Source organism: Ovis aries, chromosome 4 (genome assembly GCF_016772045.2).
Source record: "Ovis aries strain OAR_USU_Benz2616 breed Rambouillet chromosome 4, ARS-UI_Ramb_v3.0, whole genome shotgun sequence".
In the NCBI taxonomy this organism is placed as follows: domain Eukaryota; kingdom Metazoa; phylum Chordata; class Mammalia; order Artiodactyla; family Bovidae; genus Ovis; species Ovis aries.
The window spans coordinates 20113239-20132133 of record NC_056057.1 but is presented as its reverse complement, the minus strand read 5'-3'; the positions used below and the strand labels follow the sequence as shown (position 1 = coordinate 20132133).

General features: G+C 35.0%; 1 protein-coding gene across 5 annotated transcripts in view; it reads right to left on the bottom strand.

Annotated features, from left to right (window-relative positions):
* Nucleotides 1–2182: 2182 nt before the first annotated feature.
* Nucleotides 2183–18895, bottom strand: part of PHF14 (PHD finger protein 14) — a 194940-nt gene continuing 178227 nt past the window's right edge. Inside the window, exons 18-19 of one of the 5 annotated variants that reach the window (XM_042248412.2) lie at nt 18498–18531; nt 2183–2384 (exon numbers count right to left, since the gene is read on the bottom strand). In XM_042248412.2, the coding sequence (XP_042104346.1) occupies nt 2377–2384; nt 18498–18531 (42 nt within the window). In that variant the 3' untranslated portion in view covers nt 2183–2376. The other 4 variants (XM_060414527.1, XM_060414525.1, XM_012176405.5 and 1 more) reach the window with 4 other exon arrangements.

The following is an 18895-nucleotide window of genomic DNA, read 5'->3' as shown; positions in this document are numbered from 1 at the left end:
TTTTAAATGGTTAAAGGTTTCACTTAAATATATTTAATGTGCCTGTTGAATAGCTGAGTGTCCCTGAGATTCTCACACTCAACAACTTACTTTAGAAATGTAAGTATTATGAGATGAGATGACAGTACACTATTAACTAGTTTACTGAAAAAATATGGCCAAAAATTACTTAAAAATTGGTGAGAAGCAGTAAGATGCTCTCACAGTTGTTGTTCCATCATAATTCAGTGCAGAAAATATAAAGCAGGTTTTTCATGTTTTAGGGGAAGTGGGCTTGTAGTTAATTATTTCACTTATTTCACTGAAGTCAAAGTTTGCAAACTGAATTAAGCATGGTTAAGAAGAAAAATAATTAAACAGGACATAGCAGGTGGTAAAGAAGATGCTAAAAAGAAAGACTGCATGTTTTGGGGGAATGATAGTGAATTGAAAGAGATATGATGTTAATAGGTATTTCACAATTATTAAATGTGGTATTCTGGGGTGACTGCTTGGGTTTGAAGTTTTCCTCTGCCAACTACAAGTAATATAACCTTGGTTAATTTATTCCCCCTAAGCCTCAAACTTAACATTGGTAAAGCGAAAAAAGTAGTAACTATCTTTTAATAGTGTTCATTAGTGGTATAAAAAATACTGTTTAGCATAGTATCTATAGCACAATCAATGTAATAAATGATCATGATGATATGAATCATGTACTATTGCTTCTTTTCAAAAATGACACCACTAATGTAATTCCAATCTAAGTGAATATGGGTTATTTTGACATAGACTAATATGTAATCCAAAAACAGAGAAAAAAAAGGAGGAGTCAAATTATCTTTATATTTGCTTATTCCAAAGGCCCTCTTCAGACTCTGACATGCCTTCTCAGGCTTTTCTTTGGCTCAAAGTCTGCTTCAGAATTCACCACCCAGGGAGTCCAGTCTGTGAGATAGAGCTGTTTTCCTGATATCCATTGTTTGAGGTTATATACATCAGTGAATTTTCTATCTTGCCTACTTGCAGTTTTCCGCACTTTGGTCTGCTATAGGGTAAGTACAGGGTAAGTACAATACACATCGCTCCAGGGTAAGTACAATACACAGACTCCATTCTCACAGGGAAGAAGTGTGTGCTGGCATGTTCTTATAAGCTTTCCAAAGTTTTGCCTCTCATTTTAAGAAACTCTGCTTTAAACAATCAGACAAAGGCATCTGTTAAAAACATTTGGGTCTGCAAATAGCAAGTAGATTTGTTCCTCCTGCTGAGGTTGGCAGATGATAGCTTAGGAATTAGAATCAGGAACAGTAAAATGTCTGGTTACTGAGAACTCTGATAAAGATAGGAATGAAAGGAATTTTAGAAAACTCCTAAGCCAAAGAAACACAAGTAGGGAACAAATGTCCAGAAAAAATGTGTAGGGCCTCGAACATACTAAGTCCTTGCTGCTGCTACTAAGTCGCTTCAGTCGTGTCCTACTCTGTGCGACCCCATAGACAGCAGCCCACCAGGCTCCTCCGTCCCTGGGATTCTCCAGGCAAGAACACTCGAGTGGGTTGCCATTTCCTTCTCCAATGCATGAAAGTGAAAAGTGAAAGTGAAGTCGCTCAGTCATGTCAGACTCTTAGTGACCCCATGGACTGCAGCCTACCAGGCTCTTCCGTCCATGGGACCCTCCAGGCAAGAGTATTGGAGTGGGTTGCCATTGCCTTCTCCAGATCCTTAGTAAATATCGTATCAATTAAAAATCATGGTGCTACTTCTGTCACAGAGAATGTTAAATAACCATTTCTTTTCAGCCTTTACCTGCAATCCCAGAATATTATGTGATGTATAAGTTGATGAAATCAGAAAACAATATTTCATCCCGTGGCACTTGCTGGTTTTCAGAGTTTTTACATGCAAACATTTCCTGTTCATTTTTGAACTATGTTGGATTTCTTTCTATTAATAATTGGAATTCTATTAAGGTTCCTGAAGAAGACAATGCAGACTTGCAAGCAAAAAAAAAAAAAAAAAGACTTTCAGAGTTTGTTTTTTTTTGGTCATTCACATGATAACAATTGGGTTACAGATAAGAGGAAATTCTGTCTCTATTCTCAAATTTCAGTAGAGAACTAAAAAAAATATTTTAAAGGTCTTTTATACAAATGTTTAAATTGCTCTAAAAAAGCATACAAATTCCAAATGCAAGCTCCCATTTCATTTTCAATGACTTTATTGTGAACATTTTGCAAATTAGATTTTACAGTTTAACACTTTACAATTAGAAATTTCATCTGCTACTACATAAGTTGCAAACTTCTCAAAACACTACAGAAAATTCTTTATTTCTTTGAATTTTTCTGTTCCATGCTGAGCTCCTGAGATATATGTTTTCTTTCAGCTTCATTTTCATCTTCCTGTGAAATAAATTTGAGAAAACATCAAAATACAAACCTTAGAGCATTTAATCACTTATACTTCATACACTTTAACTTCATTTCTCTGAAGAATTAACTATCATGATTTCAGTAATACTAGGGAAGAGGCTATAAACAAAATGGCACAATTATATACATTTAAATATTTACAGTGGGTGCTGTTTTATACTACATGTTGACTCAATTTTTCTATATATTTTTAAAAGCAACGTATTTTATCAATGACCTAAAAATTACCTTTGGAAACACTTGCCACTAAAAAGTATCCTTTTTCGGGGTCAATCAGATATTTTTACTTCACTATTTGATTAAATAAAAAGTAAATGTAACTTCTGAGACACTTTATGCACATTGGCATTTCTGTCTCATCCGGCAGACTTTCTTGACAAGTCTGCCAATTTCCCAATTACCTGGACCACCATATGTTATCTGAAAATCAGTCAGCTCTAAAATAGGAAACTCTAAAATGGGCACGTCAGGCAACAGAATGCTTACATCTTCTACAGTTTCAACTCTGAGTAGTGGCTTCATAATTCATAGCAGGCTCCTGTGGAACATGGTGAATAAATAAAGTGACATCATAATGTCTGCTTTCATAGGAATGAAATACATCTTGTGTTCAATAGTAGATGGTGACCTCCAAAGTATAAATGAATGAGAATCTGGAAAAATACGTCACCTTACATTTTATAATCCAACTCATCATCTATGTTCTTTAACACCCAAGTACAAAGCAGTCTTGCTTTCCTATTATTCCTGAAAGGCCTTTCATTTTTATTAACTGAAGTAAAAAGCATTGTCTAACTCTTTACGAGTTAAAGTATGAATATCTTAATTTCTTAAGCATCTCTGGGAAACAGTAATTACAGCAGTATCACCAAACACATAACCCTGTATCTCTTTATCTTCTTATAAAACCAAATTCAATTAAATAATTACTGAGCTTTGGTTAGTAAACTGACTTTATTAAGTAAATGCAAATCAAGATGTGTGTATATATATCTATGTTTTCCATGAAAAACCACATCCTTGCCCATAAATATTAAGGTGGAGAAAGGTTCCTTTATAGACACTGTCTCTAAACTTCAACAGCAACTGTGATTTAACTTTTCTACGGCTATCAATATTATCAGTCAGCCTGAATAATTATAGATATGCTGGCTATAGAGGATGGCGTTCTGAATATTAATTTTGGTGATGTAATTTTAATATATTTTTCTACGTATAACAACCACTGAGTGTTGTTTTTTTTTTTTCAAATTTTCTCTACTGAATAGAGATATAATGTTGAATCGACTATTAAAATCTGTTAATGAACAGATAGTTTTGGGGTTTCCCTGGTGGCTGGCTTCCCAGTAGTAAAGAATCTGCCTGAAATGCAGGAGCCGCAGGAACTGCGAATTTGATCCCTGGGTTGGGAAGATCCTCTGAAGGAGGGCATGGTAACCTCACTCCAGTATTCTTGCCTGGAGAATCCCATCGACTGAAGAGCCTGGCAAGCTACAGTCCATAGGGTCACAAAGTCCAAAAACGATTGAAGCAACTTAGCACACGCATGCAGTTTCCACTTTAACTCAACACTTTAACTCAAACAGAGATTACATTTTAATCATAACCTAATAAAAACCAAATCCAATTCCATATTTTCCACTGTCTTCTGGTGAAACACTGACAGAAAGTGTTACATCAGCAGGTAAAGGTGGCAAGATTTTATTAGGTAGGACTGAATGTGTCTATATGTTGCTCAAGGCAAGGTTTTATCTTTTTTATCTTATATTCCTACCATCTAACAGGGCATATTTAGTATCTAGGTGGAGTTCAATAAACGTTTCCTGAACTATTTTAAATACTGGGATAAAGAATGAATAAGAGGTGTGTGCTTTGGAAAAGCAAAATATCCTTCCTTATCCAGTGGTTACACTTCTGAGTTTACTAAAACAGTACTGAAAACAGGAATAAGCAAAAATGTTTGAAGCAACATTAGACAAAATTGCCTTTACCAAATTCATAGTCTTTAAGTTTTGAAAAAAAAAAAAAATGGAGCTTTTATCATGTGAACGGTCTAGTAAGTCCCCACAGCAATATGACTTACTAGTTTAACAACTAGTTTTAACAACTAGTTTTTCCCTGAGAACTCAGAATTATCTATAATATTTATTCCCATAAATGGCAAACCACTCCAGTACTCTTGCCTGGAAAATCCCATGGATGGAGGAGCATGGTAGGCTATAGTCTATGGGGTCGCAAAGAGTCCGACACGACTGAGCAACGTCACTTTCACTATATAATGTCACTCTTTTTGTTGAATTTTTCTTAGTAATAAAGTACAGCTAATAAATGCATGTCTATTCTAATAGTACCTTCTGTTCAGGACAGGTACAAAAGTTTCTTATGATGAGAGGATGTCTTAAAATATCTTGTCTTTCTATGCCTTTAAACTATTTATGTAAGTTAGAAAGATACAATTTCTTCTTCCTCTGCATAAAAATAGCTGTAATCTGGATATAGAAAAGGATTATGGAAGTATAGAGAAGGCATTTAGTCCCACTGATAAGAGTCCCACACAACATAATTGCTATTGTATAGTATCACCAAAATAATAAAACAGCAATAGATTTTAATCAACATAAAGAAAACATCGGAATTAGATATAATAAAACTCCAGAAACGATTTTAGAAGTTGTCCTGTTGTTTTTTTTTTTTCCAGAAGTGCTAACTTGTATTTCTAACGTTACATTGTCAATTTTTATAAGAACTTTATAAACAGTTCAAAATTAATAAAATCATTAAAATAGTTCAGGCAGCGAATCAAATATCATTCACTAATGACTGCATAATGAATGAAACTACAAAGAAAGGAAGCTCTTTTACCGAAGTATTTCTTCGCTACTGGATTAATAAAGGCTGGCAAAAATTTCTTCTGATAGATGGCAGGTTTTGTCACTCTTTTCTAAGACAAGACATCTGTTTGTTTCCCAGTGAAAGAAGACCCTTGCTACAAGGATCATTTTCTTAGTGACAGCCCTGACAAGTTTGACATTTGTTTCATGAAGTATTCTGAAGCAGCCAACAAGAAAATGTACCCTTTGGGGCTACTGGGAAGTAGACAGGTTTACCTCTTAATGTTTAAGCCTATTAATTTATACTCCAGAAAGCATATGATTATAGCAACCTTGCAGATCTGCTGTTACATGCGGAATTTCAGGAATACACACACGTAACAGTAACACTCGTAATGCCAAATCATTACACGTGATTCCTTGGCCTCCCTGCTCCTTGTACACTGACAGCATTGCTGGAGTGAGGAGAATGATAATTTCTAGGCACACGTGGACCATGTAATTATGGACTCCAGGTGGCAACATGAGACTAAAAGAGTCATTCAAACAGAAAGTAAGTAAAAACAGTGCCATTTTCCATCTAAACTAGATCCCATAAAACCCAAAAGAGTCTTTAAATACCACTCAGCTTGCAGCATCAGTTTGGAAGAGGTGGCTTTCTATTTCCCTTTATTTACAAATTTGACTTTGCTCTCAAAATAGTTGAAAGAATTAATGTCAATAAAACCTATCCATCCCACTTTTCCTTTCTCTTGAGGTAACCAATTCCAAACAAAGAGCAATTATTTTAGCAGCTGGACTTCTTAATGCTCAGGTAGTATCTAGACTATTATAGATAAATTATAGTCTATGAACAAAGATGACTCTGTATTTACCCTACAGACTGTCAAGTTTTAAATGATTTCTTTTAAAGGTTGCATTATACAAAGGGACAAACTTTCTCCATTATTTCATTTTATTTTTAAAGATGACTTTATGAGTACCTTTAGAGTAGAGAAATCTGTCAAACACTACCTTAACCAAATGATTAGGGTTAACATTACCAGTAAGGCATATTAACATCAACCCTTTGGTAAGATGCTTTACAAAGGGCATGTTAATTCTGATTTGTGGTATCCTTCCCAGCAATGCATGAACCTCAATCTAATAAGAAAACATCAGATAAATGCTCTATAAAAGAATTGAACAGTAGAAAATAACACTATAGGAAGCTGGATGAAGGGCAAATGGGAGTTATCTGTGCTATTTCTGCTACTTTTGAAAGTGAAAGTGAAGTCTTTCAGCCGTGTCTGACTCTTTGTGACCTCATGGACTGTAGCCTACCAGGCTCCTCTGTCCATGGGATTCTCCAGGCAAAATTACTGGAGTGGCTTGGCCATTTTCTTCTCCAGGGGATCTTCCCAACCCAGGGATCGAACCCAGGTCTCCCGCATTGTGGGCAGATGCTTTACCCTCTGAGCCACCAGGGAAACCCCTAAGTTTTGGTAAGTCTAAAATTATTTTAAAATTAAAAAAAAGATTTAAAAAACAAAATAGAAATGAATACTTGATGAAAGTTTTCTAAATTCAAAGTAAGGGTGATTTATGCACAAAGATTTTATGTAAAAGAAAATTCAAGGTTACTTTAGCCTCTACATTGAAAATATACAGCTAAAATAAATTGTTTTTGCTTTCCATTTTGGTACTTAAAATTCCTTTCTTAAGTACCTCAACTGTTTATTATGATGATGCTATTAATTTTTTATTTTCTTGTTTGTGCTTCCAGGCATTTTTCTTACATTTGTACTCTGAGTACAGATCACTTTCACAGTCAGAAAATATAAGCTTTATCTCCAGAAATAAGGAAGCATAATGGGAGACTGTTTTCAAAGAGAATGATGTCAGCTGTTTTAATTTTATAGCAGCAGACAAAAAGACATATGGTGGGAACAGTAAAATAAAGTGAGAAAGTACAACTAAGCACTAAAATATTTCTATTTCCTTATGATATTTTCTTTAGATTTTAAATATTCCTTTAATCAGAAGAGTTCCTATAATCAGATTCAAATTAATAGTTGAAATTATCTGTATGCTTTAACTATGATCCTTTCAAAACTGCAGTATATATGCAGCTTCCAGTAAAAAATATGAAAACCCACTTAACCTGTTAATATAGAAAAGCAATATATAATATACTCTGATCTGTGGTCAAAAATTACTCTTTTACTCATTTAAAACATACCAGATGTAACTCTCAACAGCATTTAAGACTGTGCTTTTAATACTGAAAATAAGCTAGTGCTGCACAATAGGAAAAATTTATCTTAATAACTGAAAAAATGTTGATGATAATGAAAATGTTTTAGGCAAAAACGAGCATGCTGCATGCTTCAGACTAAAATTAATTAGAGTTTTTAACGTTTTACAATTCCACCATAATTCTTTAAATGGTGCATTTACTTCATGGCAATAAACACTCGGATCATTAAGTAAAGTGCAAAATGTGTGTGATGTGCTACATTTAATAACCTTTGGCCCTTTTTTCTGTACTTCTGGCATTCAGTTTTCCAATGCACTGAATAAGCAATTGAAGACCACAATTAAATTTCCTGACATTGCATATTTGAGATTCTTATTTCATTTAATACAAAAGGCAATTAGTCTACCATTTTACAACTGAATCCCAACTTTAGTGGGCCGTGATAAAGATACTGAAATGAACTTACAAGAAATGCTTAATTAAATTTACAGTAAAAAGCAAAAGAGGTTTTTTTCTTATGACAGAAGTTGCATATTTAATTAGAAAGTCTAGGGCTACACTGTGAAATTGCAGTAACCTGGGAAGTTCTTAGTGAACCTAGCTCAAACATAAATGCTGCTAAATAAGATGGAGCTATTTTATAAATTTTTACCTTTTTTCTCTACTTAGTGATTCAACAAAAGGTAGTTAAATATTGTCTAATATTGTAATATTATCTAATATTACAAAATCATGGGCTTTATGTTAGTAGCAAGTATAACACATACATAAAAGGACAATGAGTGCTCAGTCACGTCCGACTCTTTGCAACCCCATGGATTGTAGCTCTCCAAGCTCTGTCCATGGAGTTTTCCAGGTAAGAATATTGGAGAGGTTTGCCATTTGCTACTCCAGGGGACCTTCCTGACCCAGGGATCAAACCTGTGTCTCCTGCACTGGCAGGTGAATTCTTTAACCCTGTGCCACCTGGGAAGCCCCAAAGGGATGGTAATAAATTCCTAATTTCATTTATGAGTATATATGAATTCCATATCTCATTTATTTCATTTATTAGCAATCATATCTCTCCATTTGTGATTCTGGAGATCTAGTTGAGTAAGTTTGCCCTTCTAAATCTTTAGTTGAGTAGGTTTGCACTTCTAAATGTTTAGTTTCTCTTGTTACCTTTAACTTCCTTGTGTTGTTTTTTGATGGCATGGAAATGGGATAGTTAAAAATAAGGCTTTAGATTTCCCATTTATGATTTGAGATCCAGAGAATTTCTGTGACCTGGGAAGAAAGGCCCTAAGGATTGGTCAACCATCTGGGGAGGGCATATTAAAAGGGAATGGAAAACAGTAAGGGCAAGATAAGAGTCTGGCAAAATTGAATTAAAAAAAGGAAAATGAATGATGGATGGTTAAGTGTGAGTTAGGGCAGACACTTAACGAGCATAAACTTAATTCTATAAGCTTGTATCTTCCCATAAACATGAAAATAAAAGCACAACTTTGAAGTTTTAGGTATTTAGCAGGTTGCAAACCTGCTGGGCCTAGAAAATTTAATCATATTCTTTTTTTCTCTGACAGATGAGTTCTTCTATAAGGCATATGTTTGATAACCCCTGCAGAACTTATGATCTTAAGATAAATTTTCCTTCTTTGGTAGGCTTCTCATATCTAGGAAATAAGCTTAGAAGTATACACTAGAAATCAAATTCTATAATGGGGCAATATATTTTCAAATGAGAACAAATCCAGTGTATATGAATTAAAAGTTTATGTTATATTAAGATATAACATTTTAAGAGGCTCTTCAGAAAGTATTTTTTGCATAAATCATCTATTATTCACTAAATGTAACATTACAAAAATCCTAAATGTGCTAATATTTAAAGATAATACATACGAATTTTTACTTTTCCCACAGGTATTCAACGAGAAGAGACATTTCTAAATTTATGTTGTTTGATTTTTTTCTGTCCTAAACATACACATACAAGATTAAATTTCATCAAGCAAAAATGAGGCAAAACAAATGTCTGAAAATGTTTGAGGTAAACAAGCTCACCAGTAAAATCATAGTTCCACAGCTAAGAAATTTCTAGGTTGTATAAAAATCAGTGACTGACTCATTAAAATTTTCAGTCATACATGCACTGTTTTATGACTGGAAATTATTCAGCAATAAATGAGTTCCTTATACAAGCTGGAAAATACTTATATGTAGCATATTTATATTTATTAATATAAGCAATAACCATTGATATTAGAATTGGCCATTGTGGAAGAAGTGACCTCTTCAGTAATATGTGACTGCATTTTGTTTATCCTTTACAATATGATGAGTTTAATGCAACATAGATTTAAAAGGTATTTTACATATAAAATATTAAAAGGATTTTTGGTGTTATATCTTTAACATATATAAGATTAAAGATCAAGATGGCAGAGTAGAGGGATGTGGAACTCACCTGCTGTGTGTGTGTGTGCGTGAGAGAGAGAGAGAGAGAGAGAGAGAGAGAGAGAGAGAGTCACTCAGTCATGTCTGACTCTTTGTGATCCCATGGACTGCAGCCCACCAGGATTGTGTCCATTGGGATTCTCCAGGCAAGAATAATGAAGTGGTTTGCCATGTCCTTCTCCAGGGGATCTTTCCAACCCATGGATCGAACCCAGGTCTCCTGCACTGCAGGTGGATTATTTACTGTCTGAGCCACCAGGGAAACCCTGACCTGCTCTAACAAATACATAAAAATATATTCTTTTAGTTTTTGCTTATCTGAGAAATTCTTGTTTTAAAATTTACTTATTATTGTTGTATTAGATGCTCAGCCATGTCTGACTCTTTGTGACTCCATGGACTGAGGGTCCTCTGTCCGTGGAATTCTCCAAGCAAGAATACTGGAGTGGGTTACTATGCCCTTTTCCAGGGGATCTTCTTGACCCAAGGATTGAACCTGGGTTCCCTCACAGCTCAGTCGGTAAAGAATTTGCCTGCAAGGCAGGAGACCTGGCTTCGATTACTGGGTTGGGAAGATCCCCTGGAGAAGAAAATGGCAATCCACCCCAGTATTTTTGCCTGGAAAATCCCAGACAGAGGAGCCTAGCAGGCTACAGTGCATAGAGTCATAAGAGTTGGACATGACTTAGAAATTAAACCACTAACCACCACCACCTCCCCTATTGCAGGCAGATTCTTTACCATTTGAGCTACCCTAGAGGTTTGTTAGCTCTGTGAATACTAAACCAATCCTAAAAGAAATATCTAAAGGTCTTCACTAAACGGAAAAGAAGCAAGTATCTATGTGAAAGGCAAATAAATAAAAGGATTGAAGATTACTTAAATAAGCCAGCACAAATGTTAACAATAAAAAACAATGAAAAAAATTCTGTGAAAGCAATTATAACTACAATGAACAGCAAAAGGATAAAAATTGAGATGTAAAATAGGACATCATAAAATGTAGGGAGGGAAGTAAGAAAAATGTAGCTCTTTTAGAATATATTTGAGTTTATATGACTACCAGTTGAAAGCAAGTAGGTAAGCTATGGGTTAATATACTTGAAAACCAGGATAATCACAAATCAAAAACATGCAGTAACTTCACAAAAATCAAAAAGAAAGGAACTATAGCGTAACAGAAAAGAAGAACATCAAACCACAAGAGAAAAACAAAAAGAAGACAGGGATAAAGAAGGAATACACAGGAATCAACTGGAAAACAGGGTTTAAAATGGCAATAAATAATTATCAATAAATATGTTAAAGGTAAATGGACTAAATTCTCCAATCAAGACACAGAGTGAAAGACTAGATAATACAACAAAAACCTTCAATATGCTGCCTACAAGAGATTCTCTTTAGGGAAGAAAATGTATACATTGAAAGCGAGGGGATAGAAAACGGTGTTTCATGCAAATGGAAATGACAAAGCAAAAGTAGCAATATTCATATCAGGCAAAACAGACTTTATAACAAAGGCCATAAAGAAAGACAAAGGAGACTACATAATGATAGAAAGATCAATTCAAGAAGAGGTGCATATGCACCCATTAGAGAAGTGTTTAAATACATAAATAATAACAGACATAAAGGGACAAACTAATGGGAATTCAATAAGGCAACGGAGATCCTAAATGACACAATAGAACAGACTTTATTGAGATCTATAGGATAGTACATCTAAAAAGACCAGAATATATATTCTTTTCAAGTGCATATGGAACATTCTCTAGGATAAATACATCCTCTACATACTAGGACACGAAACAAACCTCCATAAATTAAGAGGACAGAAATTATTTCAAATATCTTTTCTAACTACGACATGAAACTAGAAATCAATCACAGAAAGAGAAACAAAGGGAAAAAAACGATTACATGGAGACTAAACAAAATGTTACTAAAAAAATCAGTGAGTCGATGATGAAATCAAAGAGGAAATAAAACATACATTGAGATAGATGACAATAAAACACAACCATACAGAAGCTATGGGGCACAGCAAAAGTTCTAAGCAATCCTGAGAAAAAAGAACAAAGCTGGAGGTATAACATTTCCAGACTTCAGACAATACTACAGTGCTACAGTAATTAAAACAGCATGGTATTGGCACAAACACAGACATAGATCAATGGAACAGAAAAGAGAACACAGAAATAAGCCCGTATGCCTTTGATCATGGAGAAGGCAATGGCAACCCACTCCAGTACTCTTGCCTGGAAAACCCCATGGACGGAGGAGCCTGGTGGGCTGCAGTCCATGAGGTCACTAGAAGTTGGACACGACTGAGCAACTTCACTTTCACTTTTCACTTTCATGCACTGGAGAAGGAAATGGCAACCCACTCCAGTGTTCTTGCCTGGAGAATCCCAGGGATGGGGGAGCCTGGTGGGCTGCTGTCTATGGGGTCGCGCAGAGTTGGACACAACTGAAGCAACTTAGCAGTAGCAGCCTCTAGTCAATTAGTCTTCTTCAACAAAGGTGACATATATAATGGAGAAAGACATTTTCTTCAGCAAGTGGTATTTGGAAAGCTGGACAGCCACATGTTAATCAATAAAGTTAGAACAGTCTTTCACACCATGCACAAAATTAAACTCAAAGTGACTTCAAGACTTATTAAGACATGACACCATAAAACTTCCAGAAGAGAACACAGGCAAAATATTCTCTGACATTGTACCAATGTTTTCTTAAGTCAATCTTCCAGGGCAAAAAGCAATAAAAGCAAAGATAAATAAATATAATCAAACTTATAATCAAGCTTATAATCAAACTTATAAGCTTTTGCACAGCAAGAAAAGAAAAGAAAAGAGTTAGTTGCTCAGTTGTTTCCAGCTCTTTGTGACCCCATAGACTACCACCCATCAGGCTCCTCTCTGCCCATGGAATTCTCCAGAAGGGAATGGGTAGCCATTCCCTTCTCCAGGGGATCTTCCTGGCCCATGGATTGAACTGAGGTGTCCTTCATTGCAGGCAGATTCTTTACTGTCGGAGCCACAGGGAAACCGTAAACAAAATGAAAAAAACAACCTATGGACTGGGAGAAAATATCTCCAAATGATGCGACTCACAAGGGCTTGATTTCCAAAATATATAAACAACTCATACAACTCAGGGCCTCCTGGTGGCTCAGTGGTAAAGAATCGGCCTGCCAGGGCAGTAGATTCAGGTTTGATCCCTGGGTCAGTAAGACCCTTGGAGAAGGAAATGACAACCCATTCCAGTATTCTTGCTTGAGACACTCCATGGACAGAGAAGTCTGGTGGTTTACAATCCACAGGGTTGCAACAAGTCAGATACAACTTAGCAACTAAACAACAACAATATACAACTCAGTAACAAACAAACAACCCAATCAAAAAATGGGCAGAAGACCTAAATAAACATTTCTCCAAAGACATACAGATGACCAACAAGTACATGAAAAGATTTTCAACACTGCCAATTATTAGAGAAATGCAAAATCAAAACTATATTGAGGTATCATCTCACACAGTTCAGAATGGTCATCCTGAAAAAGTTTACAAATACTAAATGCTGAAGAGGGTTTGGTGAAAAGCGAGCCCTCCTACACTGCTGGTGGGAATGTAAATTGGTACAGCCACTACGGAAAATAGTATGTGTTCTTTAAAAACCTAAAAATAGAGTTACCCTATGGTCCAGCAATCTCACTCCTGCTCATATATCCAGAAAAGACAAAAACTCAAATTTGAAAAGATACATGCACCCTAATGCTCATAGGAGCACTATTTACAGTAGCCATGGAAACAATCTTAGTGCCCATCAAGAGATGAATGGATAAAGAAGCGGTACATATATACAATGGAATATTACTCATCCACAAAAAGAATGAAATAATGTCATTTGCAGCAACATGGGTGAACCTAGAGAGTATCATACTAAGCAACATAAGGCAGAAAGAGAAAGATGAATACCATATGATAAAACCTGTGGAATCTGAAAAAAAACTATACAAATGAACTTATTTACAAAACAGAAAAAGACTCACAGACATAGAAAACAAACTTATGCTTACCAAAAGGGAAAGGGGTAGGGGGAAGATAAGTTAGGAATATGGCATTAACAGATACACACTACCATTTGTAAAATAGATAAACAACAAGGATTTACTCTACAGCACAGGGAACTATATTCAATATCTTTTAATAGCCTATAATAGAAAGGCATAAAAAATTTATTGTGTATAAATGTGTATAACCAAATCACTCTGCTGTACATGTGAACCTAATCAATACTGTAAATCAATATTCAATTAAAAAAATTTTTTTTGCTTAGTCAAGCCCTATAGTTAATATTTACCTAGACTATGTATCAAAGCACTGTCAAAGAAGTAGAATTTATATAAATGGTAATATCACAATCTTAAAGTGCGACTTTAGAGAAGAGGTAGAAGACAGTCAAAAAGTGAAAGGTAACACAAACTCCCCTCATGAAAATGATGTTATTTATATTACTTGATGTTTAGGCTTGATAACTGTCCTAGTATATAAGAAGTTATCAAAAGAAGCTGGGTGCTTCATACTCACCGTACATGTTTTTGCAACGCTTTTAAAATCAAATTTGTCTCAACACAAAAAGTAAGACCAGATAAGCCAACAAGACAAATGATCTTTGTTGTAAAATCACCTATGTTGTAAATACTATAAAGTTTCTCACCAAAATAGTATACAGAGGTTATCAGAGTTATGAGTAACAGTTTCAGCATTTCTGTGATATGGACAGCTCATTACAGACTCCATACTGTAAACCAGTAAACTGTATTTACTGCTTGCTAGTAAAATCATAAAATCATTCAGAGATACTGAGTTATGTTTCACACATGAAATTCACTGTAGTGTTTTGAGGATTCATGAAGTTTAATAAGAACCATGAGAATCAAATTCAACTCTTAACGGTAAAATAATCTCATTTTACAAGACTCTTCATCCCTTGACTCATATTAAACACTTTTATCTTTTAAAGATAATATTAAGTATTGAAGTAAGTTATATTCCTAGAAATCCTTCCTTTCTTCCTCCTGCAAAAATTTATTGAACAATGACTGTGTGTCAGACACTGGGAAAGGTACTGGAAATAACAAAATTCAATGAAATGTCTTCCTGCCTAGAGGAGCCTGTGTTCCAATGTGGTAGAAGAGTGAAACTGAAAGTTGCCCAGTTGTGTCGGCCTCTTTACAACCATATAGTTCATGGAATTCTCCAGCCCAGAATACTGGAGTGGGTAGCCTTTCCCTTCTCCAGGAGATCTTCCCAACCCAGGGACTGAACCCAAGTCTCCTGCATTGCAGGCGGATTCTTTGCCAACTGAGCTATCAGGGAAGCCCAATGTGGTAGATCGGCAGTCATATAATTACAGTGCAATGGAGAAAGTATATTTTAAAGTCTATCAGGCATAAAATGTAAAGAGAAAAACCTGAACTATGACAATATATAGGAGAGTTTTTTTTTTTTTTTTTAAAGAATGAGTTACATTCTAGAGTTGGGGTATGGCATCGGAATAATATGTCCTCCTTCATTCTCAATGATTGCGATTCTGCATCTTTGAAACAAACACTTCTCAACGTAACTTACACTGCTGCTGCTGCTGCTTACACTGACTACTCTTTTATTAAGATCAAGTCAACATCAAAGGACTACTTCTTTGAGAAATAAACTTATGCTTACAAGTGAATTTTTAAAACTTTACTCCCAAGTGAACAGATTAAGTTGCTGCAAATGTCTCTATTTCAAGTTGAATGCTATTTTCCCTAGAGTGAATCCATTAATCTTTTCAGTTTTATTGGAAATTAATAGCTCATTAGAGATCCAAGTAACACATTTCCTATGGCACATTAATTTTTCATGAGTGAAAAAAAGTTTGATTTTGCTTCAAAAAATGAAAATAACATTTTAGGAGATTCCACACAGAAATTTTCTCTAGTAGTGGTACTTCATATCAGACAGAGTCCAATATAACAGCCACATTTTCTACATTCTGACTTCAAAATAACTGTATAAACACTATTTTGCTCTTAAAAGAAAAGTTAAATGTTTTAAACTCTGCTTTAAACTGTTACCATAATGAAAACCAAGTACTGATACCATTGTAAATGATTGCCAAAAGTAGGCCTTGTGGTAAGTACAAAATCAGTTAAAAAGCTTACCTGAAAATGTATTTACTTAACTGATGTTTTCTATGACCAATTAGTTATTCTATCAGTATAAAGTATTTCGCTATATTTCACGATCAACACTATAAAACATTAGAAAAAATATTTGCTAAAATGACATTTGAAAAACCTATTTGAAAAGATCATTCAGAGAGCTACAAAAGCCATTCATACATTTCCCCCTGGTTTTTAACTGTGTGTCAGTTACTGTGATAGGTGCTAATAAGAAAAAAAAACAAAAACTGATATATAAGGTAGATTCTGAGCTTTATGAATCTTTTAATCTCTGTCCAAAACAATGATTACTAACTATAATTTCAATTAAGACATGTTCAATGAAAGTACAATGCTATGAGCGTTCCACTAGAACAGCCTGAAAGTTTCGGAGAAGCTCGTCCTCATCCTAAAAATGACAAATACATTCAGACCTGGAGGATAAGATGGAGAGGTAAACCTAAAGTCCACACACAGACAACATCAGAAGACAAAGAAACATCTTTGATTAATTAACCCTACAACCATCTAATAGTCTTAATTCTGAATATATCAACACAAGGTGTGAAATATTAAAAAGTTACATTTTCTATTACTTGCAGTTAAAGCATCCTTACCAATACAACACTGGAATCTTTGTTAATTTTCTTCTTAGTTCTCTGAATTTTCCCCATATCTTTTATTTCTTTTAACTTCCTTTTATCAATGTTTTTAGAACTCTGTTACTCTTATCTGGAGATGGCTCTAAAGAGCCTCAAATGCCATCTATTTTATGTTGACTCTCCAATTTATACCTTCAGCCTGGCATATATTCCGTGTTTTAAGGTCATATGTCCACTGCTACTTGATGTCTTCACTGAACTTTTAAATGAGCACTTCAAACAGACCAGGTACAAAGCCAAACGTGCTTGCCTTTCCCCAGGCACTACCAACCTCCCTCAAAAGCCTTATACCTCTCCTGGTCTATAATTTATACAGTTGCTCAAATACAAACTCTAGGAGTCATTCTTCGATTCTTTTCTTTCTCTCATACTCCAGAGCCAACTCCTGTTGTCTCTATTACCGCAGATAATACCATTTCAGTATTTCCATTCCATATTTCCTGCCAGGATTACTCTAATACCTTCCTAATCAATGGCTTCCATTTTACTGTTGTACGACTGATTCTCCATATGATAGGGAGCAATTTTTGTAAGGCATGGAGGATATCACGTCCCACCTTTGCTTGAAACCCTCCGGGAGTGCTGTATTTAGAGTCCAAACTCCTGCCATGGCCTATAAAATCCTATAAAACCTGGCCCCTCCCACCTTTCTGGCTTCATCTCAACAGTTCTCCAACTTGCTTATGTTAGCTCCAAACATGCTGGTCTTCCTTTTGATCCCTGAACAAATGGCACTAGCTCTTCTCTCTGTCTTTAACTTTATATGCCTAGGTTGTTTTGTTTTTGTTATACAGTCTTAGTGAGTTCTCTGATGTCATGCACATGGAACCAGCCTTTCCTCCACCAACCAGAGGAAAGAACAGTTCTTCATAACTCTTATCACAATGAAATAACCATTTACTTGCTTATTTTATACATTATCTGTCTTCCCTCACTACAGTGTAATCTCCATGATAGCAGATTTTCTCTGTCTTGCTAACCCCAGAATCCTCAGAAGCTAGTGTCATTTCTACCATATCACAGTCTCAATATCTCTTTACTGTATGAATAACTACCCTACTATATAACTGCATAGGAAACAAATAGTAGTTTTGACTTTTTCAGTACTTATTAAATACAGAGTTTTCACATACACTGTATCTAATACTCACAAGTGCCAGGCAACATAAGTATTATCATTCCCACTTCCCATCCAGAAAATTGAGAATTAAAGACATTAAAGAACTACCCTGGGTAACACACCTAAAAGTGTAAGAGGACCTGGATTTAAACTCAGCTCTGTCTGACTCCAAAGAATTCTCCTTCCAGTATTACAGACAAGTAGAATTGCTTATGATCAGTAAATTTAAACCTCACTTATATTTCCAAAATACCAATAATTCTTTTTTTGTCCAACAGATACTGATCGCATTAATTGCTCAGTTGTACAAAAAGATCTTAAATCTGTCTTGTGGAAATGATTGAAAAGCAATCTTTAAATCCAAAACAGTTTAGCCATTGTGCACCTTGAAGATTATTTATAGAAATCCTGATAAAGATACCACTTGCCTTTTCATTTTTTCAAGCTTTCTGACAATATTAGGATTTGTTGTGTTATATTTCCTAAATCTCATGAGGATACAGAAATGGTTGAGAACAAAAAGGGGCACTGGGGAAACGCTGCAAGAACAGTTTCTCAGAAACATAAAATTCTGCCATTACCTTGGGATGGCTGCTCTTTTGTCTTCAAATAAGCCTGTGTAAAGAAGATTTATTATCAAGGTCCATAGCTTTCTCAGTTCTTTGACAGATACCAACACAAAGGTTTACTTTCTCAGAAAGAAAAAATAGTCTCTATTTTTAAGAAAAAGGATCACAAGCCTTTAGAGATAGGTAGGTCCGTGAAGGACACTTGGAAGCTTGTGGAAATGTTGAGAGTTCAAATTGAAGAGTCTCAAAAGAAAATCCTGGTATAATATTAAATCGAATATAAAGCTGACAAAATATAACATTTACGGAAAATTAAATTATAAATTTAAATATAAAGTAACTTTTTAACATAAAAATGATCTCATAGCCACATTATGTGGCAACCATATTGTTCAATCAAATTAATTAAA